General features: G+C 43.6%; 1 protein-coding gene across 4 annotated transcripts in view; it reads left to right on the top strand.

The window, feature by feature from the left end:
• The first annotated feature begins 888 nt into the window (after positions 1-888).
• The window catches only part of PLD1 (phospholipase D1), a 191,977-nt gene continuing 167,486 nt past the window's right edge, over positions 889-25,379 (top strand). The window contains exon 1 of one of the 4 annotated variants that reach the window (XM_034998938.1): positions 889-982. Coding sequence is in view for 3 of the 4 variants with exons in the window: in XM_034998945.1 (XP_034854836.1) it covers positions 1,722-1,789 (68 nt within the window). In the remaining variant the exon portion in view is untranslated. Of the gene's footprint in view, positions 983-1,445; positions 1,790-22,628; positions 22,902-25,379 lie in introns of those variants that run through there. The other 3 variants (XM_034998945.1, XM_034998928.1, XM_034998936.1) reach the window with 3 other exon arrangements.

Genomic DNA, 25,379 nt, shown 5'->3' with positions numbered 1-25,379 from the left:
CGGCCAGTCTCAGCTGTGCAATATCCACTAAGTGCTTTAAAGTGGCCATCATTATTAACAGTTTGGGGTATGTGGAGGGATTGCTTACTTCGGCCTTGGCCCAATGTAATATTGTGTAATGAGGCTGGGCTGGCTTATATTCAAAACTTTATTCCAAATGGCCTGCTAGTCAAACCGCAAGATAACAGGTTCTCTTTCTTTTAAGACTTTATTCTAGGTGGACTAAAAACATAAAAATTGCTGTATTTGTACAGTTCCATGGGCAGAATGAGAATTTTCCATGTTTTACTCCCGACTTATTGTTTTATGCTAAGATTTCTGAATTAGCTTGCGTTTTAAAGACATCAAGGCACAAATTCCAGTGTTCTCAAAATTGTGTGACCTTACGCTGGTTACTTCACTTTCCTGGGCCTCAGTTTCCTTACCTATAAATTAGCAGCAACACCAGTCTAGGAAGTTGGAAGAAGGCTGATAGGCGATGGTATCGAGGCTCCTACTTCTTAACTGTGTCACCTCGAGCCAGTTATTTCACCTTTTCGACCCGTGCTTCCCTACACTTTGCAGTAGACGAGGTAGGATAACACCGGCAAAGCTCCTGGAACGGTGCCTGGGCACTTGGTGGCTTAAGCGTTCCTGAGACTAATAACATTATGCTAGTGAACATTCCGTAGGTTGATGCGGGTGAGTCACGACACTCTGGGAGAAGAGAGAAGAAGAAACCGGAACGAGGATAGAGGCCCGGCCGGCAGAGCCCTCCTTGTCCCCGCGCGGGCGGCCAACCTGCGCCGCGACGCACCCGGACCCGGCACCGCCTCGCCCCACCCCTGCCAGGCCGGGCGAATCCGGGCGGCGAGTTCCGGGCGGCGGCGCAGCGCGGTCTCCCCCCTCCCCTCCTCCGGCGCCTCCAGCCGTGCCAGCTGCACCCGAGCCCCGAGAATCCGCCGTCGCCGCGCAGGTGCCCGCGGCCGCCTTCGTCCTACAGGTAGGAGCCGCGCCGCCGCCGGGCGCGCCAGGCTCCCGCGGGCGTCTGATTTCCGCGGCCCTCGCCCTCCGTCCCTCCCACCGACCCCGCGCCGCTGGCCGCTCCCCGCCCAGCTCGGACGGGACCTCGGCAGAGGCGTGGGCGGCGGGCGCCAGCGCCGGGCGGCCCCGCGGGACCAGCCTCCCTGGCGGCCCGGGGGCCTCCTGTGCGCGCCTTCGGGCCCGGTTCTCGCAGAGTCGACGCGGGCCAACTTCGGCGCGCGCTTTTGCCAGGGCGGGCGCTGCCTGGAGCGCAGAGCCCCGCGGGCTCCAGGGGAGACTGGGGGCGTGCCCTCAGGGTGCACCGCGGGCCTCGCCTGTGCAGTGGGGCTGGTGCCCCCGGGTCCTCCCGCGCGCCGGGGGTTCGCGTGCGCTGCGGGATGGCGGGGATGGCGGCGCTAGGGGACCAGCATCTCGGACCAACCAGGAAATGCTGCGCTCCGAGGCTTAGAGCCCAGCCTGCCCGATGCACGGTCCTGGGCGTGCGGGCACACAAATGCTCTGTGCGCCCACGAGGTGATGACGCTGGAGTCGGGCAAGGGCAAGGGGGCCAGGAGCGAGGCGTGTGTTAAAGGGCTTGTTTTTCTCACTCCAACTCGAGGTGTTTGGGACCTAAGTCTCAGATCCAGGAGCGGGGTGCTCCCAGCGTTGGATAGGATCTTGTGACGCCCTTCAGAACTGCCGGAACTACCGCCACGCCTATGTTTGCTGCTTCTCCAAGTCTCGGCTTATTGCCTCCTTTACTTACTCTGGGAAGTACTAGACGCAGGTAGATGCTTAAGACCACAGGATTTCTGTGTTTGATCAGCCCTAGGTCTTTTACCAGAATAGAGAGTTCCATTAACTTTATCTGCCGGGTCTGCCAATTTCAGTTGCGATAACCCCTTGTGGGCCTTCTGAGGGCTTTTGGGAGACTAGGTACCCAGAGACATTTGTGATGCGTTAAAAGGGCTAATTAATGGTGGTGTAATGAAAGCGTAAAGAATGAAAAGAATCTACAGCTTGAACTGTTCGCAGGAACCACATTTACATATTGCCTGTTTGAATAAAGATCTTTCAGTATTAAATGTTTTGTAAGGTACATACCAGTGAATTTGTACACTGGCTTTTAGCTTGAATTTGTCTACAGCCTCTAAAGGTTGTTTGGGGATCTTCCAACTAATTGTGCGAGCTCCTAGTGTGTCTTTTCAGGATCCAGGATAACTCACAATCCATATAAAAAGCAGGAGTAGTTAAGGATTTGAGGAAGATGTGTCTTTACCCTGTTTGTCCCTGATGTCAGAGTATTTATTAATCACAGTGATAAGTGCTCATTTAGGTTTGTTGATTCACTTAAAACTGGCTAGTGGGAGACCCTGCTCCTTGGAAGTTGTCTGATGACCAAGTGTGGGTTTCTTAATTAGAATTTATTATGAAATTCATTTACCTTTAACTCTTCTAGAGTTTTTTTAAGTTGTTTTATTTTTATTGTGCTAAATACATCACATAAAATTTGCCCCTTTCACCATTTGTAAGCATACAGTTCAGTCGCATTAAGTACTTTCTCATTGTTGTGCTTCCATCTCCACTGTCCATCCACAGAACACTGTTCTTCTTTCTTACAGGGTTTTCAGAACATTTTGATGACAATGATTGTGCTGCAGGCTTTAGTTTTCTCATGAAGCAGAGTTTGAGTTCCTTCTCATAGCTTTACAGAAATGCACTTTTAAAGAGGAAAGGGGAAAAGCCACGGCCAGTGTTTGTGTTTAGTCAGTCTTATCTCCATCAAGAAAGATCTGCGACATTACTATAGAAGGATAAGCTGGTGAGCTATTTAAATTTGCATATAAAAGTATTGTGAGGTTTAGTGATGGAGAGGGAGGAATCCAGGAGGGAGTTATTGTTGTTGATAGTTTCCTCCCCTTGATATCTCACAGAACATTGAAATACTTTTGTCTCCTTTAGCTGTGCAGTAGCATGTATCTAAATGATGCTTGAGCTCCAATCATGGCACCTTTTTAGTAACTAGAAGCCGTTTTGCCCAAGCTAGCTGTTGGGTATAGCTATTTCTTCTGCACTCCAGGTGTTTACTGAACATTGATGCTAGAGGACTCAGCACATGAGATGTGGCTCTTTAAACTCACAGTTGGTCTGAGTCATTGTGTTCAGGAGACAGCTGTCCCCGTGCCAGTCCTGGTTGTATGTTTACAATCCTTTAAGTCTTAGCACCACACAATAAAATGTATTCTCCAGCTGGGCTGTGGATAAATGTTGTTGCAGAGTGAAAATGAGAAACTTATAACCTAAATTTCCCATAAGCCCGTGACTTTCCTGATTAGAAAAAGAGTTGTACAAATCATATCTTTTGCTGCAGTGGGAATGCATTCCAGTGTGTTGGTTTCCTTAAATTCACAGTGCAGTGTAATATCTGGATCCCAGATGTTTCGTGCCGGGTCATTCAACAATAGTGTATGTTATGTAAGTGTTTCGTAGTGTCACAGGGTTTGGTTTTTTTTTTTTTTCTCTTTCTGTTGTGAAATTTTCTTAATTTTTGAATTTATTAAACACACATTGCAGGGACAGAAGAAAATGATCAGTTTATTTAACCAATATTTGTATAGCTCTCACTACGTGCCTGGCACTATTTCTATGCATTTTACAAACGTGAACACATTTAATCCTCCTTTAATTACATGGGAAATAGATAATAATATCGTCTCCGTTTTATAGATGATGTGATTGGAAGCACAGAGAGATCATACAGCTAGCGTATGGCAGAGCCGGAGTCCCATCTCCGGCAGCCTGTACCCAGAATCTGGGCATCTGGGCATGGCTCTATCACCAGTACAGTAGAACCTGAGATTCCATCCTCCTAACAAATAAACTTTTTTCAGGTTGTGATATTCCTAGCTTGTCCTTGTCCTTAGGGAGAAATAATCTGACATAATTGCAATCAGAAAATCAGTTCGACTCCCTTATTTTTCAGGAGAGGAACTTAAGGGGGAGTTTGGTTATGTCCAATATTTCCAGGGCAGGGTCCTGGAAACCTTCTATTGGGCTAACGAAGCCTTACCTCCTGATTGAGGAGGTTGGGATAGGGATCCTGGGAAGGTCTGGAAAGGCCACGGTGTGTGTTTTGTTTTGTTCTTTTTTTGCGGGGGGAGGAGGGGAGTATTTGCCAATCAGGGGGGAAATGCTTCAGTATTTTAATAATCATTTTGACCATCCTGGAGCTCATCTGCTAAATTAAGTCCCAGGGGATGTCAGGGGTGCACAGAGCAGAAGCTTATGGCCAACTGTGGGCCATGGGAAGGCTTGCTGCTTAGGGCTCCGAATCCCAGATTCCTTCCCCAGTTGTCGGTGATGCTTGTGGCCCTGGGCTCCCCTCGGCACGAAGGGAATAGGTTTATTCTGTACTCAATCGTTTTTTGAGCTTTTTGGATCTCAAGTTGGGAACCTTTTGAAAACCTCTGACGCACGAAGGAAAATCAGCCAAGAGCAACATGGAAATAAAAATAACTTCATTTGGTTGGTCCTTTTGTTGAGAGAGAGAGAGAGAGAGATGCAACTAAGGGCATAAACTGACAAACTTTATATTAAGAACAGGAAAATCAAACTTCACTATTCAACAGTGATTTTTTTCCCCCAAAGTCAGCTTTTAGAGATGTACATTTGGACGAGGGAGAATAAGGACCAAACACAGGAAAAGAAAAATGGTGGGCAGGGAGAGGAGGAGGTGGAAGAGGGCATGCAGAAGGAGAAGACAGTGCTGAAACCTTACCAGTTCTTTCTACAAGGCTGCGTTTCAGTGTGTTAACCTCCTAATGCCCTTTGAGATGCCAAACGGAGTGGAAAAGTATCTTTCCTTTGGTTTATCTTGAAATGACTTTAATGTTGCTTAAAACCATTGTTAATCATTTTTAGTATATGTCCTGCCAAAGCGAGCACTAAAACCATTGTTAATCAACAAAGGATGGGGACAATGAGATATCAGGGGACTCTTTAGCCCTTGCTGGGGATCTTCATACCAATCCAGTCTATTTTTGTTTGTACCACTTTTGTATGCATGGATTTGATATAGAGCATGATATTGGAATCACTAGGTTTGCACTTGTTTTCTTCGTTATCTATCTTCCCTGTGAGAGGGAAAGGTCCTAGGGGCCATAGGCTGTGTTTTTGCCATTTTTGTGTCTCCAGTGTCCATTGTGGTGAACAATAGTGGTGAGCTGAATGAAAAGGTGCATTCAATGGATGAAGGAAGATGGTGTGATTCATTTTATTCAAAACATACAGATATTTCCCAAAAAGAAGGTTTTTATGGCTAATGTTTTACTTAGTTATTTGTTCTACCGTGCCATTTAACTATTCTTACAAATACATTTGTAGATGTGGAGTGAACAGTCTGTGGGATTTATCATCTGTACTCATTTTTTTTTTTTGGCCTTTTTTTCTGCAATGTTCTCTACCCAAGTTTTGATGAAAGAGTCCTTTGAAGTGAGATTGGAGAGGTAGCAATGAATTGGGATGGGGGTTCCATGACTTGGAGCAGGAAAACAGTTCCAGATGTATGGAGGAGTGGTGATATGAATATGCAGAACCCAAAGTGGGAAATTTGATAAAAAGGGCTGAGTAGGAAGAATAACAAATTGAAGATGAAATCTGACATTGTTTTAAAAACCTCACCATTGTTCCCACTTTGGAATAAAAACGTAGAAGCCAAGGTTAGGGTACAGGATTTGGAGATGAAGTATATTTGTGATACTAACATGATTGTGATGTCAAAAAGAACCACTACCACCACAACAAAACAGAAAAAGGAGAGGGGAAATCCAGCCAGAATCCTTTTATCCTAAGGAAAAACCCACCTGTTGGGATATGTAGATGGTAATATTCCAAAACTAGGAACATGGAGCAGGGACTCTAACCCCAACCCTTACCTCACTTCAATCCCAACACCAGCCTGTTACTCTTGTGGCGGGAAATGCAGGGTGATGGAGCACTGACTAAGCAAAGCAGGTCTGTGAGGCTTGTAAGGCACAGCTGGGCTCCACAAAGTCCCCACTGGGAGAGATAATGACTATGGGCCTCAGGCTTAGGCCAGAGAGCTTGGATTCAGATCCAGAGGACTCTAGCACCATGTGGTGTAAGACAAGTAACTTCAAAATTCTCTATGCCTTAGTTTCTCCATCTGTAAAACAGGCATAAAAGTCATACCTGTATCACAGGACTGTTGTGAAGACTGCAGGAAACAATGCCTAGGAAGTGTTTAGCATAGAGCCTGGAACATAGAAATGGCACAGGAAATGTTCGGTCCCCTCTTTCACACATTGCCCTCCTGTCTCTGTCCCAAATTGTGTAGCAGTGACATCCATAAATAACCAAGCAAACTGGAATTGCTGCTAGAGTAGACATGATGACGTGGCCCTAATGGGAATACGGCTGAGGGAGAAGTGAATTTTGCCTGGGAGGAAATCTTGAATGCGAGTGAGATTTCATGAGACCCCAGTGATGAGAAGTAGTGGGAAGACTTCTGGCAGCAAAGCTGGTTATAACTAGAGAGAATGAACTGTATGCCGTTGATAATTATACTTTTAGGGTATAGGTTTTGACATTAGCTAGAAAATTTGGTTTTTCTTAATCCGTAAGTGTAGCATGGCAAGTAATAGAAGAACCCTGATTCGTTTAATAGAAGCATAGTATTTAATAGGAGAAGCACAATTTATTGCTCTTTACCAAGGAGTGTATGTATAGAGGTGTGCTTTTAAAATGTATTTAGAATTAAGAAGAACAGAGTATATTCTCCAGGTAGGAGTGAACTAGCTCATGGTATGTCAGAAAAACACCCTTCCCATCACATTCTTCAGCTTCACATTATATGGGAGAAGGGCATTGCTGGCACCATTATCTTTATAAGGGTGTGGGTAATACATATCTGCACGAATCATGGATGGAAATATAGACTGTTCGTCAACAACCTGGACCAGCTATTTTCATGCTTTAAAAAAAATTACGGTTGGGCGCCTGGGTGGCTCAGTTGGTTGAGCGACTGCCTTCGGCTCAGGTCATGATCCTGGAGTCCTGGGATCGAGTCCCACACCGGGCTCCCTGCTCAGCAGGGAGTCTGCTTCTCCCTCTGACCCTCTTCCCTTTCATGCTCTTGTCTCTCATTCTCTCTCTTGCAAATAAATAAAATCTTAAAAAAAAAAAATTACGGTTACCATTCTCCATCCCACCCCTAAGAACCACTTTTCTAAAGGAGCTCTTCTGTGAAATCCCAGTATGTAAAATACCCAAAGGAGAGTTGTTCTTCTTGACAGTTCCTAGATGGGGACAGAGCCAGCTGCCTCCTCCAGTCTTCCCTCCCTGACCACCACCTGGCACCAGCTGCCCCTCAGCTCTGGAACCCCAGGGCTCCTAGGAGCAGATGTGAAGGCACTGCCTCAGTTTTCACCTTTCCGAACGGCCACTGCCCATCTCTTGGGATTGTCAGAAGGGTTCTGTTTCTGAAACACTCCAAGTTGGGTTCCACCATAGGGCCTTTGCCTGGCGCTGTTCCCTCTGCCTGGGACACCCTTGTCCTAAGGCCCTGCATGGCTTGCATCTTTTTAACATTTAGGTCCATGAGAAAAAGTTCAAATGTTACCTCCCTAGAAAGGCTTTCCCTGACCGTGAGATCTGCTTCCCCACTCAGTCTGCATTGCTTTGCCCACCAACTCATCCCTCCTAGCCCATTATTATGGGTTATTTTTATCCCAGCACTTATCTGTATCTGAATTCTTCTTCCAGGCTTGTTTTCTTGAATACCAAGTTTTCTACATAAGAATGTAAAAGCTCTGTGACAACAGGGACTTGCCTGGCACATAGTAGGTGCTCACTAATTACTTGTTAAGTGAATGCCTCTCCAAATTGCTGTTATGAGTGTATGATGTTAGTTGGAACCCTGGTTTCCCAAATGGTTCCAACTGCTCTCCTAATTGTTCTTCTCTGACCCTGCCAATATTATCATGTTCATGGCAATGATTCTTTTGAGTGCTAGGAGGGGCAGTTTTGGCAGGGTGAGGGGAACCTGGGGCGTGTGCATCACTCTGTAAGATACCAGGTGGCCAGAAATGCATGTTGGAGAGGTTTGCCCTGTCTGATCTCACCAGAAGGCACTGAGCAGGCTTGACTAATGGCAAGGTAATTTTTGCAGATCTATTGCAAAACAACGTTCTCCAGGCTCAATAGGAAGCCCAAAATAAATAAGTGAGAAATTTAGAAACTTACATCAGTAAATGCCAGCTTTTTTTTTTCACATTATTAAGGTATTTGCAGATGTTTTGGTCAAAAGTTGCTTCCTTAAAAATATGCATTTAAAAGAAAGATAGCTACAATATGGTATGTTTTTAGAAAAGACAACTTTCTGAGTCCGCCTCTAACTCCATTCTGTGAGCATAATTTACTCTTTCATAGTCCTGGTGAGACATTTGAGGCGCACAAGTTCAGTGGCTGATTATTCTTCAGTTCTTGCAGGATCTCCTTTTCCACAAGCAGGACATCTCTAAGTAAGCCTCCTGGACCAGCTCCACTAATTCATCCTTTTGAAGTTACAGACTGAAAATGACCTGATTTGTTAATTGCACAATTTGTCATTCTTAGGCAATTTAAGTGCATTTCCTACAACACACTGGCGCTTATACATGAACTTAAATGGCCTATATTCACAATTAGAGACTGTGGTCATGCTGGAAAGACCTCTGGTCTGATATTCATGGTAACCTGAGTTCTGATTTTGTCTCGGCATCTGACTTAGTGTGACTCTGGGCAATTTATTTCGGAAATTCCACTAGTACTCTTGTCTGTTTCAGGCCCTGCCTCTGAAGCTGGAATGAATTAACCTAGTCCTAGACACTACCCTCGGGGGATTTACAGTCTAGTTCAGTGGTTCTCACACTCCACTGCGCATCAGAATCCCCTGGAGGTCTCATCAGAGCCCAGTGCTGGGCCTCACCCTAGAGTTTCTGATTCAGTAGGTCTGGGCTGGGTGGAAAATTTGCATTTCTAACAAGTTCCCAGATGATGCTGATGCTGCTGGTTTGGGAACCATGATTTGAGAAGCACTGACCTAATGGTTTAGCTGACACATCAGGAACCACAATTCAAAGATTAAATGCTGTGAAGTAAGTATAAGTAATTTGTAGTGGGAAACAGGGTGTGGAGAAGAGGGTCAAAAGATGAATGAACAGCTGGAGATCTAGGAAGCCCTAATGGAAGAAGGAGAGGTCGAGCAGGATCTTGGCAAGCGGAAAAAGCCTTGACAGGTAGGGCATTTTGGGGGACGGCACCATCCCAATCTTTCGATGGGATGGGGAGTACAGGATGTGTGTGGGAGCAGGGGGTAGTCTAACATAGGTGGACTGAGTGTTGGTGTCAGGGAAGGAACAACCAGAAACAGATGGAATTGAGAATGAGAGAGCCAGGCAGTTAAAACTAAACATGTTTTTGGTTTTTGGATTTTGGGAGCAAGGGAACAGCATGATCAGAACCATGCTTAGGAAGAGCAACCCTGGCACCGTGATGAATAGCTTGGGAAGAGATGGTGATTTCAGGAATTATTGGGGCAGCCCAATCTCCACGCAGGGACCGGGCTGAAGAAGAGCGTGAAGCTAGGAGGGATACAGTTATGGGATGGATCTGCGCAGAAGCCGCAGATGTGGGAGTTGATTGGCTCCTGGGGATGAGGGAGATGGAAAGGTCAAGAGAGAGTGAGGATTCAAGTCTGAGTTGTTGGGGAAGAAAGAGAGTAGCCGGATCCCTCAGGGGAAATAGATTGGATAAGAAAAGGAACACATGGAACGTTGGTTTCTTTAGGAGGGCACTGGACCAGAGGCTTTTAAAGGTTTCTTTTTGTGTGATTGTAATCAGTGTTTTGGTTGCTGCTTGTCTGAAACAGCGCAGCAGCTATCGGCATGAAAAGCAAATGACCTGTATTTAACAGGCGCTAATATATTGGTTGATTGGTTGATCCTGGATGATTATTGGCTCTAAAATACATCTGTAAATAGCCTTCTTTCTGAACTTACAGTTTTCCAAGTATGTTGACTTGTTCTTTAGATTTTTTTTTTTTTTTTTTTTTTTTTATCTGAGATAGAGAATGGGAGACAGAGAGCATGAGAGGGGGAGGATCAGAGGGAGAAGCAGACTCCCTGCTGAGCAGGGAGCCCGATGTGGGACTCGATCCCGGGACTCCAGGATCATGACCTGAGCCGAAGGCAGTTGCCCAACCAACTGAGCCACCCAGGCGCCCCTGTTGACTTGTTCTTGCTCCTATTTTGTATCCCACGCATGTGGACATTTTCTGCATGTGTTTCTATATATATATTTTGAATAACTAGAGTAGATATTTTCAATCTTTTTTGGCTTGTTCTCCCATTATAACAATCACAGCAGATATTGATATACTTCTGCACAACCCTCTTTTTTCATCCACTGGATCATAAACTCCTTTTGAGTAAAGGACATGTCTTAACTCGTTTTTGTCTTCCTCACGGCACTCATCATGAGTGTTTGTATAATGTGGCCAGCAAATGCTGGAGGAACTGGATTGAACCACTGAGTAAAAGTCAGTTACTATCTGTTTCTTTAGTGGGAGACAAAATGGCTCAGGCAATAAAAAGTATTAGTTTAAAGAGAAATGGAAGTTCATGTATTTTGAGAGGTTGAAAGAGGAAACAATTCAGTAGACTTTCAGGACTAGAACGTAGATATTCCATGGACACTTTAGGAACCAGAAGCCCATAAAAACCAGGAGAGCTTTCAGTTCTGTCTTAAATTAGCCATTGAGCCCCTTGGGCCAGACTTTTCAATTCTGGGCCTCAATTTCCTCATTTTAAGGTTGTGGTTGTCGTAAATTATGCAATTTTCTACCTGTCTGCACACGCTTAGAATTCTAAGCAGTGAACAGGGATGAGCAAAGCAAAGCATCAGGGATGGGAAAGAGAATGCATATTCTTTGTAACCAGGGTGTGACATGCTAGCTAAAGGCCAGTTTTAAAAGGTCATTACTGCTCAGATAAGGAGCATGGACTCTATCCTTTGGGAAAGCCTTGTGTGAGGTGGTTTAATAGGAATGCTATCTGGGAGCAAGAGTGAAGGCCCAGGGAGAGTCACACGGGGAAGCCGGCGTTACTGAATTGGCTGTTGCTAGGAGCAACTAGTTGCTTGATTCCAGGGGATCTTCTCAGGCGAGGTCTTAGGAAATGTCTCTCAGCATGGCTCACCTGGAGAAGGTGAAGGGAGAAGCTTTTATCTGTTTCTCATCTCCCACTGATTGAAGGCAGCTTCACTTTTTCAGATTGGGCATGCCTAATTGCCAGGTGGAGTCCCACGGGCACCTCATGAAGCAATATCAGGGCGGCCTGGGCTGGAGAGGCCCTGTCAGGTTGCACGTATATGAAGCTGGTCGGATTCTTCACAGGACTGGCTGCCATCCCGATGGCAGGAATATGAGGTGAGTCTGGGAGGATTTGAGGCAGAGCATAAAAGGTGGCAGACCTAGGGAGCTATGGAGGGATTTGAAAGAGCAGAACCACCTAGTCAGATTTATGCAGTGGTGTGCTGGTAAATGTTTAACAACCAACTCTCCAGAAAGATAAATGTGTGTGTGTGTGTGGGGGGGGGGCGTTATAAATTTTCCTGATGTAAAGGATGTGTAGCACACAATTTACAAATGAATAATAAGACATACAGTTTTCTTCATTGTAAAGTCCATATAGCTCATTGATTCTGACAGGTTTCTGTTAGTTTTTGCTGAACTCTTTTGTTTATAGCCCAACCTATGGTTACAACTGATGAAAGAGGGTAGTTGATCTTTCCTTGTTACGGTATGGAGTAAGATCAAAGTGAAACAATGAAGGCGTGTCCAAGAACTTCACTTGTTCATGAAGCATCTTTGTGAATTGGATAGTATTAAAAGAATTATTTCCTCACCTTTTCATTTTATTCACAGTATACCTACCATAGGCACCACATATTTTATGAACGTTTTCTCCATCAGTTTTTTAAGCCCAGATTATCAACAACAAAAATCAAACTATAATTTATAGGGCTTGTCAATTTCCATGTGAAACCACTCCCATTATGGTCAATTTCAAGTTATAGGGAGTAGATGCCCCTGTAGCACATTTCACAGTGTTTTCACATATGGTCAAAATGGACCTAAACAACCTCAAGGACATAGATATTAGTAAAATGTATTAAAGTAGTGAAGAAGTGATGAATTTTGAGTACTTACTGTCTTTGGATTCAATATAACTTATTTTACTCTAAGTTTATGTAATATGTTTTCATAATTGCTGTGTTCAACAACCAAGTCATAAAATTTTTGAAGATTTAACCAGTCAGTTCTCAGGAGCCAGGATGAGCCAGCCCAGCACGCTACTGGAGTTTTAGTTTTAGAAGATCACTTTGGTAGCAATCTGTAGAAATATTTTGAATGAGGGTGTCCGGGAAAAAGTTTATCTGGGCTATAGTAGGTGTGAAAAGTAGAAGACAGACTTGGGGAATGTCTTCAGACTCTGCTAGCATGAGGGTTCACATGAAGTCAGGTTAATAGGGATAATGGAGACTTCGCTGGTCTGCATTCAAACATGAATGTGTGGGGCGCCTGGGTGGCTCAGTCGTTAAGCGTCTGCCTTCGGCTCAGGTCATAATCCCGGGGTCCTGGGATCGAGTCCCACATCGGGCTCCCTTGCTCAGCAGGAAGCCTGCTTCTCCCTCTCCCACTCCCCCTGCTTGTGTTCCTGCTCTCGCTCTCTCAATACTTTGACCCGGCCTTTTATAGTCCCTATGAGGAGTAAACAAGCTTACTTTCAGCTAAGGGGAAATGTCAACTTTTTCCTGTTTGATGTTTCTTGCTGTGTTTTCCACATTAATCACTTCATTTTCCCCCTTGGTCATGGGCCTGATATTTTGTCTCTCACAGTTGTCAGCTGTCTGGTGTGTCAGGCAGTTTTTCACCATGATAGAGCGACACGATGGAGCTCGAGCAGGCGAGGTCACCACCAAATGTGTGCACCTTGGTGGTTCTGTTCGTGAGCATCCAGAAAGCCCAGCGCGACTGAACTGACTTACAGGCTTTGAGGTGACCGTGTGGTGTGCGTGCAGCAAACACTCTACCCCAGACACGTTCAAGGGTTGTTGGCTTGGGAGAAATTAGGTGAGGCCACCATGAAGAGACAGGGTCTGTCTAAAGGGATAGTAGAGGGAATTTTCTACATCAGAAATCTGTCGAATAAGTGGATTTGGATGTGACCACAGGCTTGCCATATGAAATTCTACTCCACGGGAATTCAAGTTAGTGGCTTTGGGAAGACATTTGTTGCAGACTGTGAAAACGTTCTCGTATTCTTTTGCCAAAGTGTAGAAGCACGCAGCAATAAAGATGGACTTCTGTAGCTGTCTGCTCTAGTCCTCTTAAACACTCAGTGTGTCCCCATGCACGTAGCAGTGGGATTAAATACAGCTATTCCTTATAATGCATCCACATGGATGTGTTAGTCAACTGCTACGGGAATAGGAAAACTAGAGAAAAAATTCCTTGGATCAGCTAGGTGTATTGTGTTTAGCTTAGAGACCCCTCTCCCCCCACAGTGGCTTTGCTTGTCATGGAGGCATGCAGTTTTGAGCCGGCATGATGGTGGCAGGCACCCCCAGCTTGTCGCTCTCTCCAGTTCTCCAGTCTGCCCTCTCCAGGTTGTGGCGCTTGTCCAAGTTGGCTGCTGGAGCTCCAAGCCTCATATTTACAGAGCAGGCAGAGGAGGAAGAGGGGGAAGAAGGGCCTGCTGTCTCCCAAGGACCTGCATCAGAGTTCTGTCTCTCTTACGTACATCTCATTGGCCAGAGCCGAAGCACCGTGGCCTAGCTGCGGCACTGTGATTAATTCACTCCATCTCTAAATTGTTATAAATCTCATCTTTTGAAAAAATTCACCCTCAATCTTCTGTTCTCCTGATCATTATTGAAAGAGATTGGGAGAGGGCTCATGGAAGAGTAAGATTCTTTAGTTTCTTTCTGGATGATTGTATGCCAAGAGGTCTTCCTCCGTCTTCTCAATTGTAATAACTCCAATATCATGAACCAGTTAGGGTTTACCATGGAGGAGAGCAATAGGTTATATGGATTAAGGGATTTATTATAAGGAGTTGGCTTACTCAGTTGTGCGGCTTGCTAAGCATGCTTGAAATCCGTAAGAATTTTGACATTCAGGCAGTCAAGAAGAGTCTATCACGAGTGGACTGGATCTTCAAGAACAGGAGCTAAAGCTTGGAGTCTCTGAATTCAGGGAGGGTTTAAGCCTTTTTTTAAAGAGCTCTCAGCTAATTCCATCAGTCCTATTCAGTATCATAATCTTTCTTTTGACTAAATTCAACTGATGACATGCCTTAATTACATCTGCAAGATCCCTTCAAGTAGCACTAAATTAATATTTGATTGAATACCTGGGGAAAGGTGTGTGTATTGCTGCCTTCCTTCTTTCCTCCTGTGCTTGAGAGAGACTATTCCTTACCACCAACCCATACTGAAAACATACAAGAAAGGTAATTCTGGGACATGTAGTTTAGTCTAGCCAAGTTGACACACTACAAAGCCATCATATACCATGATTTAGTTGTCATCTAGAGAGAGCTGGGGTAAAAACCAATCAGTGTTTCCTCATTTCTGATATTCTGGAGGAAGGTGGACTGATCTTTCATTGGTAGCTAATGAGAGCCTGGTATTGTGCATTTTAATTATTTTTCTGCTTTGTTTTCCCTGCTCTTTATCGCAGATAGTTAAGACTTTATTCTTGCTGTTTTCATAAGCAAGTAAAGGGTTTTGAGGCTCATCAGCCATTGTGAGCTTATCAAAGTTAACAGAACTTAAAATTTGCTTTTAGAACTATTATGGCAAGATGTCCAATTTTTTAATCACATAAATCATTTTTCTCATCTGTACCTTTTCCATCTTCTGCATATAGAGATGTGAATGGTGCCTTTCATTCTTTATTCAAGCCAAAAATAGCTTTGTAACTAAAGGAAAAATTAGCACTGCAAATTTGTTTTTCCTGATGAGACTGAGATGCTCATTAATCTTTTATTGGAAGAGTTCTCTATATTCTTTTTAAAAATAATGGCTCTATTGAGATATGATTGACATGCTGTAGAGTTCACCTTTTTAGAGTGTACAATTTAGTGATTTTTAGTATATTCACAAAGCTTTGAATTAATCACCACTAATTCCAGAACTGCTATACTCTTTTATATTAAGTATAGATGTGAATATCTTAAGACAGTAAAGAGTTTGAAAAACTTAATTCTGTTATTCGATTTAAATTCACCTGAAAACAGAAGTTGGTGACTTTTGGTAAGGGCAGAGTTGCGAGTGGTTGAGCTTAATTTTGTGAAAAGAATACACATAAGGTCTTCATTATGGGATTTTCTACCAAATTTAAGTATATTATTCCCTCAGACGTAATTCAGAACCGGGGCTTTCATTTGTTTGTTCAACAAATATTTATTGAATGTTACTCGGTGTCAAGCTAGTGTCCAATGAGACTTTGTCCGAAACCTTGTGGTCAGGTGGGTGGAGGGATTGGTAAGGTCGCTGCGAGCCCAGGGGGCACGAAGCTGCTGGAGCTGGCGGACCCCATGCGTGGAGATTCCATAATTGTGGATTTGCAGGAGGGATGGGACCACAGGTCTTGAGAACACATCTGAACGTTCCATGAGAAACCCAGGTCTTCTTAGGGGTCGGTGTAACAGCAGATAGGGGCAGAGTTACTAAGGTCTTCCAAGAAGTGGACACAGATTCTGGAAAGTGCAGTGAATGTTGCTGCAGTTAGTGAGGTGTGAATTGAAGGGTTTCCACTGCGGTGTGGTTTGCATCCTCACTTCCTTCCTGTCCTCTCCTTAAACATCACCTCTCGGAGAGGCCTTCCCTGACCATCTCTCTGAACGAGAGCCCTGTCCTGCTCCATCACTTGCTCTGCTGTTTCTTCTGAGCTCTCTGTTATATGTCTGTCACTGCAGCCTCCCTCCCCACTGCTGTTAACAGTGCCGGCCCCATTAGAGCAAATGTCTTGTTTCTTTGCTGCCCCGCTCCCCAGAACCGCATCTAGGAGTGTGTATGGCACGTAGTGCTAATAAAGATTTGTTGCATGCACGAGTGAAGGATCTACCAAAAGGTGTGTGACTGAAGAACCTCCCCAAGGTTCCCACCTCCTAACTCCATTATCTTTGGTGGTTATCATTTCAACATAGAGTTTTGGGGGGACATTTAAACATTCAGGCCAAAGCCAGACCTTTCTCAAGGTGGCAGTCACATGGCTTCATACAAACATCCTCTCGACCTCTCTCTCTCTCTCTCTGCCCCAGCCCAGGAGTCTCAGTGCCCGAGCATATACCATGTGCTCTGCAGCTTTCGGGCTCTTTGAATAAGGTGCCCTTCCTCCCTTGTGTGCCCTTCTGGAGTCTTCCCTGACCACCCATTTTCCCTGCATGCTGAACCACTTCTGTCCCCTCCTTTGATGCACAGCTGTGCTGGTGCCCAGTATATTTTTGTTGTTGGGCCACATAGGCAGCCTCCTCCATGGGTTTGCCAGCTTTCTGAGGACCGTCTGTGTCTGTCTTACTCATTTTTGAATCCTCAGTGCCTAGCAGAGAGTAGGCATTCAGTAGATCCTGGAACGAAGAGATCAAATTCAAATACGCTGTCTTATTCATGGATGCCAACCAACCCCTGTAATGGCCACAGAGAATTTAAGTGCAGACAGATCACTGGACTTGGCAGTTGAAGTATATAAACGGAATTCTAGTAAGTGCGAGTGTCTTTGGCAGTGATGTGTTTTTGTAGACGTGGAGAACCACGGCTTAGCAAATGTGTCAAAGCTATTTTGTCTAGGCCCGAGCTGAGTTTCGTCGTCATTTTGACAGTGCTTTCCTGGATCAGTGTTCAGGGGACCTGAGAAGTTTTTTAGAACAATTCAAAGAGTGTGTAATAAAAGTTTGTTACTCAGTTCTATTTGTTGCTGCATTGTTTTTGTCTGTTGGTTTTGGTTTTTCTTTGGGGAGTTAATGAGAGATAGGCTATTAGAAAACCAGAGGCAAGCTGTTTGGTTTATTGATGTGCTAACTGAATGAATTCAGCTGTGTGAGTGATCTGGGAATCCTGGGCGTGAAGGGAAGGTTCATGCCTGCCACCTCCCTGGCCTTGTCAGCCTGTGGACCTGGCCTGGGTTCTTGGCGGTTGGTAAACGGATAACTCCTGTTTCTGTCTATCGGCTATCTCCTCAGTTTACAGGTCCACATATCCTGCCTTTAGTTCTCGCAAAGAGAAAGTGCAGGTGCACTCACAGGCCACACGGGATCTTTTTGTTCTTCACGCTGACAGCCATAATAGTTTTTCTAAAAAAGATCTTTTTCTCTCTTTTTTTAATCCAAATTAATTCTTGTATTATCTGAATTTCATTAGATAATCAGAGAAAAGCTATTCCATTTTCCCAAATGAGTACCCAGGCACAATGGATTTGCTGCTTCATAGGGGATATCTGCCCTCATCCTGCATCAGCCTCCCCTGCTCATACTGGAACTGCCATCCCCCCCGCAAAATACACACCACACCATGAACATTAAACAACACGAACATGAATACCCTACCGTGAACATTAAAAGGGGAAAAATGTCCTTAATTTTATTTCCTGGGCCATGTTGACATCAAATAAATTATAACATATGCACATATACTTTAGATTCCTTTCCTGGTGCATAAATTCACTTAGGTTAATATTGTGGTTGTGGGGTTTTTCTGGGGTGCTGCATTTTGTACAGTCCATTCTTGCAGTGTGAGAGAAGGATCAGCCACTTGGAGGCACCCAGGTATTTGTTTAATGGGAAAAAACAACAACAAAAACCACCCCAAATGGCAGGAATTGCCAATGCAAAGTAATTTGATCTTAACAAAGAAGGGGAAAAAATACTCAGTGCAGATAGACCATTTCAACATAACTAGTTTGGAAAGCCAGCCTGTGTTGAACACAGATGACCATATCCTAAGGAAGGAAATTCACCAGACAGCCTGATTTATGGTATGGAGTCAGGAAAACCCCAGCCAGGTTCCTGTTAGTGGGTACTTCCTTCCACATAGGCCTGTAGCCTTGGGCATCTTGGAGGGAGGCTAACAGTGGAAAAGCAGAATGAACAGTTAGAATTCAACTGTAAGCTTCCCCAGGGCCAAGACCAAATTTTCTCATTCTCTGTCATATGCTGGATGCTTAGCATTCTGCTGGAGATGCGCACTCATGACTGTTTGTTCAGGGAATGGCTGTATGGATGCATTGGTGAATGTACAAGGTGCAAAGAATGGGTGGACAGAGGATGGAAGATCTAAAGCAATGATGACCTACGAATAAAGGGAGTTAATTAGCATGAGACATAACCACAGAGCAATGCGTGTGTTGTATGATATATTTGCTCAGCTAGAACATTTGCTTGAGAGACCAGAATTGGTAGGGAAATCCCCATGTTACCTATTCTAGTCGAAATTTTGTCAGGTTGAGCTTTGTATTATGTATGTGTTATATATGTGTATATATATAGTAGACTTGTTCATTTGCATTTTGAGTATGTAATCAAACATCACAGAAGTTCAAACAACATGGATGCTCAAATTAACAATTTTTATGGTGCCATCCAATATAAATTTATGATTATAATGTTGCTTTGAGGCCTAAGAGATTCTGAAATGCCTTTTGAATTCTTAAATAGTATTTAATTATGTTAGGTTATTTTTAGGGTTCTTACTTGTTTACCCTATTCTAATTCCTTGAGAATTCAAGGCCCAAGTAAGTGCTTAGGTCACTCAATTGCTTTACTAACCCCTGATGCAGGAACGGCGGGTTGGTCTGCCCAGCCGGTTCAGAGCGGCTCCCCCGTGGTTCTAGCATCCTGAATCTTCAGCTTTGCAGCTTCAGAAATCCACTTTCATGAATTCAGTCAGGGGTCAGTGAACCCTACACGTTTGCTAGAAATCAAACTCACTGGGGACCGATGAAGACCAGGATACTATTTTATTTAAGAAGCTACTATTTCCATATAGTTCAGATGGTTTATTGGTGAGTAAAATATTCTTATACCAGGAAAATGTGCCGTGAAACCACATTAAGGTCACAGGGGTCCTTGGAGAGTACAGAGCGAAGCGAGCCTGATGGCCTTAATCAGGAAGCGCCATTTCCACCTGGGAAGTTCAAACCCAGAGGCATTTATTGAGCATCTGTTGTATGTAAAGGGAAGGGAGCCGACAGCTGTTGAACCCTTTATGCTGCAAGCCTTGTGCAAGCTTGGTGCTTTTACACACTTGAGTTTACATGCTTGTGGCACTTAAATCACTGTGGAGAATATAGGGCTGAAAGAAGCAGCCTCTATCTTTAAGGACATTCTAGACCTGTGCTGTCCAGTTTGATATGGATACGTGTGGCTACAAAGCGCTGGAAATGTGGCCAGTCCAAACTGAAAATGTGCTCTAAGTGTAAAATGCACATTGGATTTCAAAGATTGAGTGAAAAAAGAAATGTAAAATAGTTCCTTAATAATTTTTATACGAATCATATGTTGAAATTATGTAGGATTTTTGGATAAATTCAGTTAAATAAAACGTCATTAAATTATTTTCAGTTGTTTTACTTTTTAATGTGGCTGCTAGGAAATTTAAGATGACATATGTGGTTCACATTTGTTTCACACTGTATATCGGACAGTGCTATTATACAGGTCAGGCACATACATGAATTGCTAGAACCTCACGATGGTCATTTAAGTTGGGGTAAACTTTTCGAAGGGTAATTTGGCAATAGCCCATGATTCAAAAATCTGGATCTCTGAGTTAACTTACTCTCAGACACAGAATGCTGAGGCACGCCTACCATTGTGTTGAACTTTTCCTCATTAGTTCCTCTAAAATGTTTATTGTACTGTCAACAGCTGTTTATTGATTAATTATTACGCCAGGCACTGTGCGAGGTATTCTGAGTCCAGTACAAAGATAAATCATGGAGAGTTCCAGGTTGGAATATTAGATGATTCTTGGTAAAGGGGGTAGATTCTATAGGTACCCAATAGCTATGATATCAGATACAACTGCGTAGACATCTGAAGAGGTACCGATGTAGAGCTTTGGCAGTTCCAGAGGAGTGTGGTCACTGTTTGGTGTGGAGTCTGTGTTTGAGCTGGAACCTGAAGGGTAAGAGGATGTGCATGGGCAGAGATTGGGCAGGTGGAAGGGATGGACTGGGTGGAGGGAACTGTAAGAACATAAGGTCAGAGGTGAGGCTGGAGGGGCAGTTCACCTGCCTGGAACATGATGTTTGTGCAGAGGGGTATTAAAGGCCTGGACTTGAATAGCAGAAGGCCAGGCTAAAGAATCTGGACTTTTCCCTGTAGTGCTTAAATGCCAGTGAGTGTGTGGTGCTTTAACACAGTTTCTCAAATACCCAATTAGCAGTCCATCTAAAATTCTGAATGCCTGGAAGAGTCATGACATCTTTTTTTTTTTTCCTTGAGAGTGAGGTGACTTAATGCTTAAATTTTTTAAAAGATTTTATTTGTTTATTTAGTTGAGAGAGAGTGCAAGTGTGAGTAGGGGCAGAGGGGGAGGGAGAGAGAATCCCAAGCAGACTCCCCACTGAACGTGGAATCTGATCCAGGCTCCATCCCACAACCCTGAGATCATGACCTGAGTTGAAACCAAGAGTCGGACACTTAACTGACTGAGTCACCCAGGAGCCCCAATGCTTGAATATTTTTAAAATAAATTCTTTTGAAATAATTACTTTGAGTCTAGTTTCTTCAAATCCTTCTAATGTTCTATTTATTTTGTTCCGAGTAGCAACTCATTCTCCTTAGGAGTGGGAAATATAAGACCAGAAGGCATGTGTTAAGAGACAGGAGAATAGATTTTTCTCTTCTAGCCAATTTGTCAGGATGGACAATCATACCAACTCTTTGTCTTGTATTTCCCATTCCATGAAAATAAAGAACATTTTTATAGAAATTATTTTTAAGTGAGGGCAAATAGTCCCTAAGAGTCTTAGACCAAATGGGTACACACACTGTCCAAGCACAGAGAATTATAGAGGCCAGAGGGCTGAAGATGCTGGAGAGTGTTACAGTTAGGAGAGTGGACACAGGAGTCAGACATGTAGGTTCAAATCCCAGCTCCACCATCCACCAGCTTTTCTGCTCACTTCTGATATTCCCAGATTGATTTTTACCTCCAGCCCTTGACTGCTACCTTTTTGCTTTCCATCAGTGCCCCGTGTGTTCTGCCTTTCCCCTCTACTCACCTTTTCATCTGTGGTCCATTGTGTTGCCCCTCTCCTCCCTCTGCCTTACTCTCCTGAAAAACCCAGTCCTGGTAAAAAGCAGGGTTATACAGGCATTACTCTGCACTCCTCTCCAAACAGCTGAGCATACCTGGGAAACACACACACACACATACACACACACCTCTGATGACATTAAATTGGTCACCCCACCCTCTGCAGTGGCACTCAGCACTCTAGGGCAATCTTATCACATTCCCCAGTCAATTCATTCTTTCCCTCTCCTGAGTAACTATTTCACACCTTTGCCTCTTTGCTCAAACCTCTAATAGCTCCTCCTGTCTCTCTCTCTGCTAATGATCCTGCTGCTTATTTCACTAGGAAACTGGAAGCAGTCAGAAGAGCAGCACCTTCTCTCCCTGCTGCCAAATCCTCCTGCCTTCACACATAATTCTGTCCCCCAAAGCCCTGCTCTTTGCCGTGGATGAGCTGTATATGCTCCTGGCTGAAGTCCACCTTAGCCACAACCCACCTGGTCTTGTGTTCTTGTCCAGAACTTGGTTTCTACAGGATTTTCCCACTAGCTTCATCATTGTTCCTCTTTTCACTGGGTCATTTTTACTCTTCAAACATTCTGTAATATCTCTCTTCTTCAAAAATACGCCTTTTAATCCTTTGTCTCTCACCAGCTTTGCCCCACCTCTCTGTTCCTCTTTTTTTTTTTTTTTTTTTAAGATTTATTTATTTTAGAGAGGGTGGGGGCAGGAGAGGGGCAGAAGGAGAGGGAGAGAGAAACTTTTTTTTTTTTTTTAGATTTTATTTATTTTTTTGACAGAGAGAGAGAGATATAGCGAGAGCAGGAACACAAGCAGGGGGAGCGGGACAGGGAGAAGCAGGCTTCCCGCAGAGCAGGGAGCCCGATGTGGGACTCGATCCCAGGATCCTGGGATCATGACCTGAGCCGAAGGCAAACACCCGAGGGAGAGAGAATCTTAAGCAGACTCCAGGCTGAGTGCGGAGCCTGACGCGGGGCTCAGTCCCACAACCCTGAGATCAGGACCTGAGCTGGAACCAAGAGTCGGACGCTTAACTGAGTGCGCCACCTAGGCACCCCTCTCCGTTCCTCTTTAAAGCAAAACTCTTTTGAGTGAGTTGTCTGATCTTGCTGCCTCCAATTCCTTACCTTTTACTCTCTCCCCTGCCCAGCATTTTATTATGAACATTTTCAAACATACAGAAAAGTTGAAAGAATTTTAAAGTGAATACCCCTATAACCACCACCTGGACCCTACAATTAATGTTTTTGTCTTACTTACTATAACACATATCTTGCCATCTGTCCATCAACACCTCTTATGTTTGGATACATTTTAAACTAAGTTGCAGGCATCCGTACACTCTGTCCTAAACTCTTCAGTGTGCATATTATTAACTGGAGTTTAGTATTTGCTAATAGTTATTTTCTCTTTTGAGGTAAAATTTATATACACTGAAATCACACATCTTAAGTGAACCACTCGGAGGTCTCATGGATGCACACACCACCTCTGCAATCCAAACCCGTATCAAGGTATGGAATATGACCGTCACCACAGGAAGTTCCCTCATGCTCCAGTATGTACTCTTTTTTTAAGTTCTGTCACTCAGCATAGTATTTTTGAGATTCAGCCATATCCTGTATATTTCATGCCTTTCTATTACTCAGTATCATTCCATTATTAAGTATTCTATTGTTAATTATTATTCCATTGTTTGTACAACAGTTGTTTCTCATTTTCTTGATGGATACCTGAGCCCCTTCTGGTTTGGGCTATTATGAATACACCTGCCATGAACAAACACAAAAGTCTTTTTGTGGATATGTGTTCTCTTTTCTCTTGACTAAACACGTGTGAAACTATTTGGTTATAAGGTAGGTATATGTTTAGTTCTATAAGAAACCTATAAGAAACTGCCAGAACTTTTTCTAAAATAGTTGTATTGTTTTACACTTGAACCAACAGTATATGAGAATTCTGATTGTTCCACACTCTTGCCAGCATTTGATTTTGTCCATTCTGGTGCATATATATGTAGTGATATCTCGTTGTGCTTTTTATTTAAATTTCTTTGATAAATATTAACATTAAGCATTTTTTTTCATGTGCTTATTAATCATTAGTTTATCTTTCTCTGTGAAATGTCCCATTAAATCTTTTGCTGTCTTTTTACTGAACTATAGTCCTTTGTCAGATATATGATTTACATATATTTACATATATTTTCTTCCAGGCTGTGATTTACCTATTCATTTTCTTCATGGTGTCTTTTTTTTTTTTTTTAAAGATTTTATTTATTTGCGAGAGAGAGAATGAGAGACAGAGAGCATGAGAGGTAGGAGGGTCAGAGGGAGAAGCAGACTCCCTGCTGAGCAGGGAGCCCGATGTGTGACTCGATCCCGGGACTCCAGGATCATGACCTGAGCCGAAGGCAGTTGCTTAACCAACTGAGCCACCCAGGCGCCCTTCATGGTGTCTTTTGATGAACAGAAATTTTTAACTTTGATGAAGTCTAATTTTTTTCCCTTTGTGTTTATTGCTTTCTGTGTCATATTTACAGTTTTGGCATTTACATTTAGGGTTATCCATCTGAAATTATTTTTTATATATGGTACAAGGTTGGGGTCGAGATTTATTTATTTTTGTCATACAGGAATTTAGTTGTTTTAGCATCAGTTATAGATCCTTCCTTTATTGGATTTTTCTGTTGATTTGTGAAAATTCAAATGCCCATATTAAGTGTGGGTCTGTTCTTGAGCTCTCTGTTCTGTCTCTTTAGTCTCTTTGTTGATTCCATGTCCATATCACACGGTCTTGGTTAATGTAGACTTACTAGTCAAAGCCTTAAGGTCAGGGAGTATAAGCCCTCCGACTTTGGTCTTATTTTTTATGATTGCTTTGGCTGTTCTAGGTCATTTGCCTTTCTATACACATTTTAGAATCAGCTTGTCAATTTCTACAGAAAAGTCCAATGAGATGTTTGTGATTAGGATTGTTGAATCTATTGGATCAGTTTGTGGAAAACTGACATCGATATTTAGTTCTTTAATCCATGAACATGATATATCCACTTATTTAGGTCTTTAATTTCTCTCAACAATGTCTTGTAGTCACATTCTTATTTGAACTCACTCCATTTAGGTTTTTGTGCCCACTTCCCCTGAAACACTCTTGTCTCATCACCAGTGACCTCCATATTGCTGTATCCAGTGGCAAGTTCAGTCTTCCTCTTTCTTCATTTCTCAGATGGCTTTGACATAATTGATCACTCTATACTTGAAGCATTTTGTCCTTGGCTTCTGTCTCATGCTTTCCTGCTTTTCTTCCCATCTTCCCATCTGCTCTTTTTTGGCCTCCTTTGCTATATCCTTCTCTTCTTCCTAACATTTAGTTGTTAGAGGGCCCTGAGCCTCAGTTCTTAGCCTTCTGTGCCTTATCCATTCTCAGTAGGTCAAATGGCATAAATATGTTGTTTGAAGCGGACTGACTCCCAATTTTATATCTCCATTCAGAATCCTGGCCTTACATAGCCAAACCCCAGACTTATATATACAACGTCCTACTGATCCTCATTTGGGTATCTAAAAGGTATATCGGGACTCAGCTGGTTAAGCATCTGACTCTTGGGATTTTGGCTCAGGTTGTGATCTCAGGGTCATGGGATCGAGCCCTGTGTCAGGCTCCGTGCTCAGCGCAGTCTGCTTGAGATTCTCTCTCTCCCTCTCCTTCTCCTCATCCCTCCACTTGCATGTGCTCTCTCTCTCTCAATAAATAAATAAATAAAATTTTGGGGGTGCCTGGGTGGCTCAGTCGTTAAGTGTCTGCCTTCGGCTCAGGTCATGGTCCCAGGGTCCTGGGTTCAAGCCCCGCATCGGGTTCCTGTTCAGCGGGAGGCCTGCTTCTCCCTCTCCCACTCCCCCTGCTTGTGTTCCCTCTCTCGCTGTGTCTCTTTCTGTCAAATAAATAAATAAAATCTTAAAAAAAATAAAATCTTAAAAAAAATAAAAATT

This window comes from Mirounga leonina, unplaced genomic scaffold (assembly GCF_011800145.1).
Source record: "Mirounga leonina isolate KUSES-001 unplaced genomic scaffold, KU_Mleo_1.0 Mir_115, whole genome shotgun sequence".
Taxonomy (NCBI): Eukaryota; Metazoa; Chordata; class Mammalia; order Carnivora; family Phocidae; genus Mirounga; species Mirounga leonina.
Note: the sequence above shows the minus strand (reverse complement) of the source record. Positions and strands in the feature narration are given on the sequence as shown.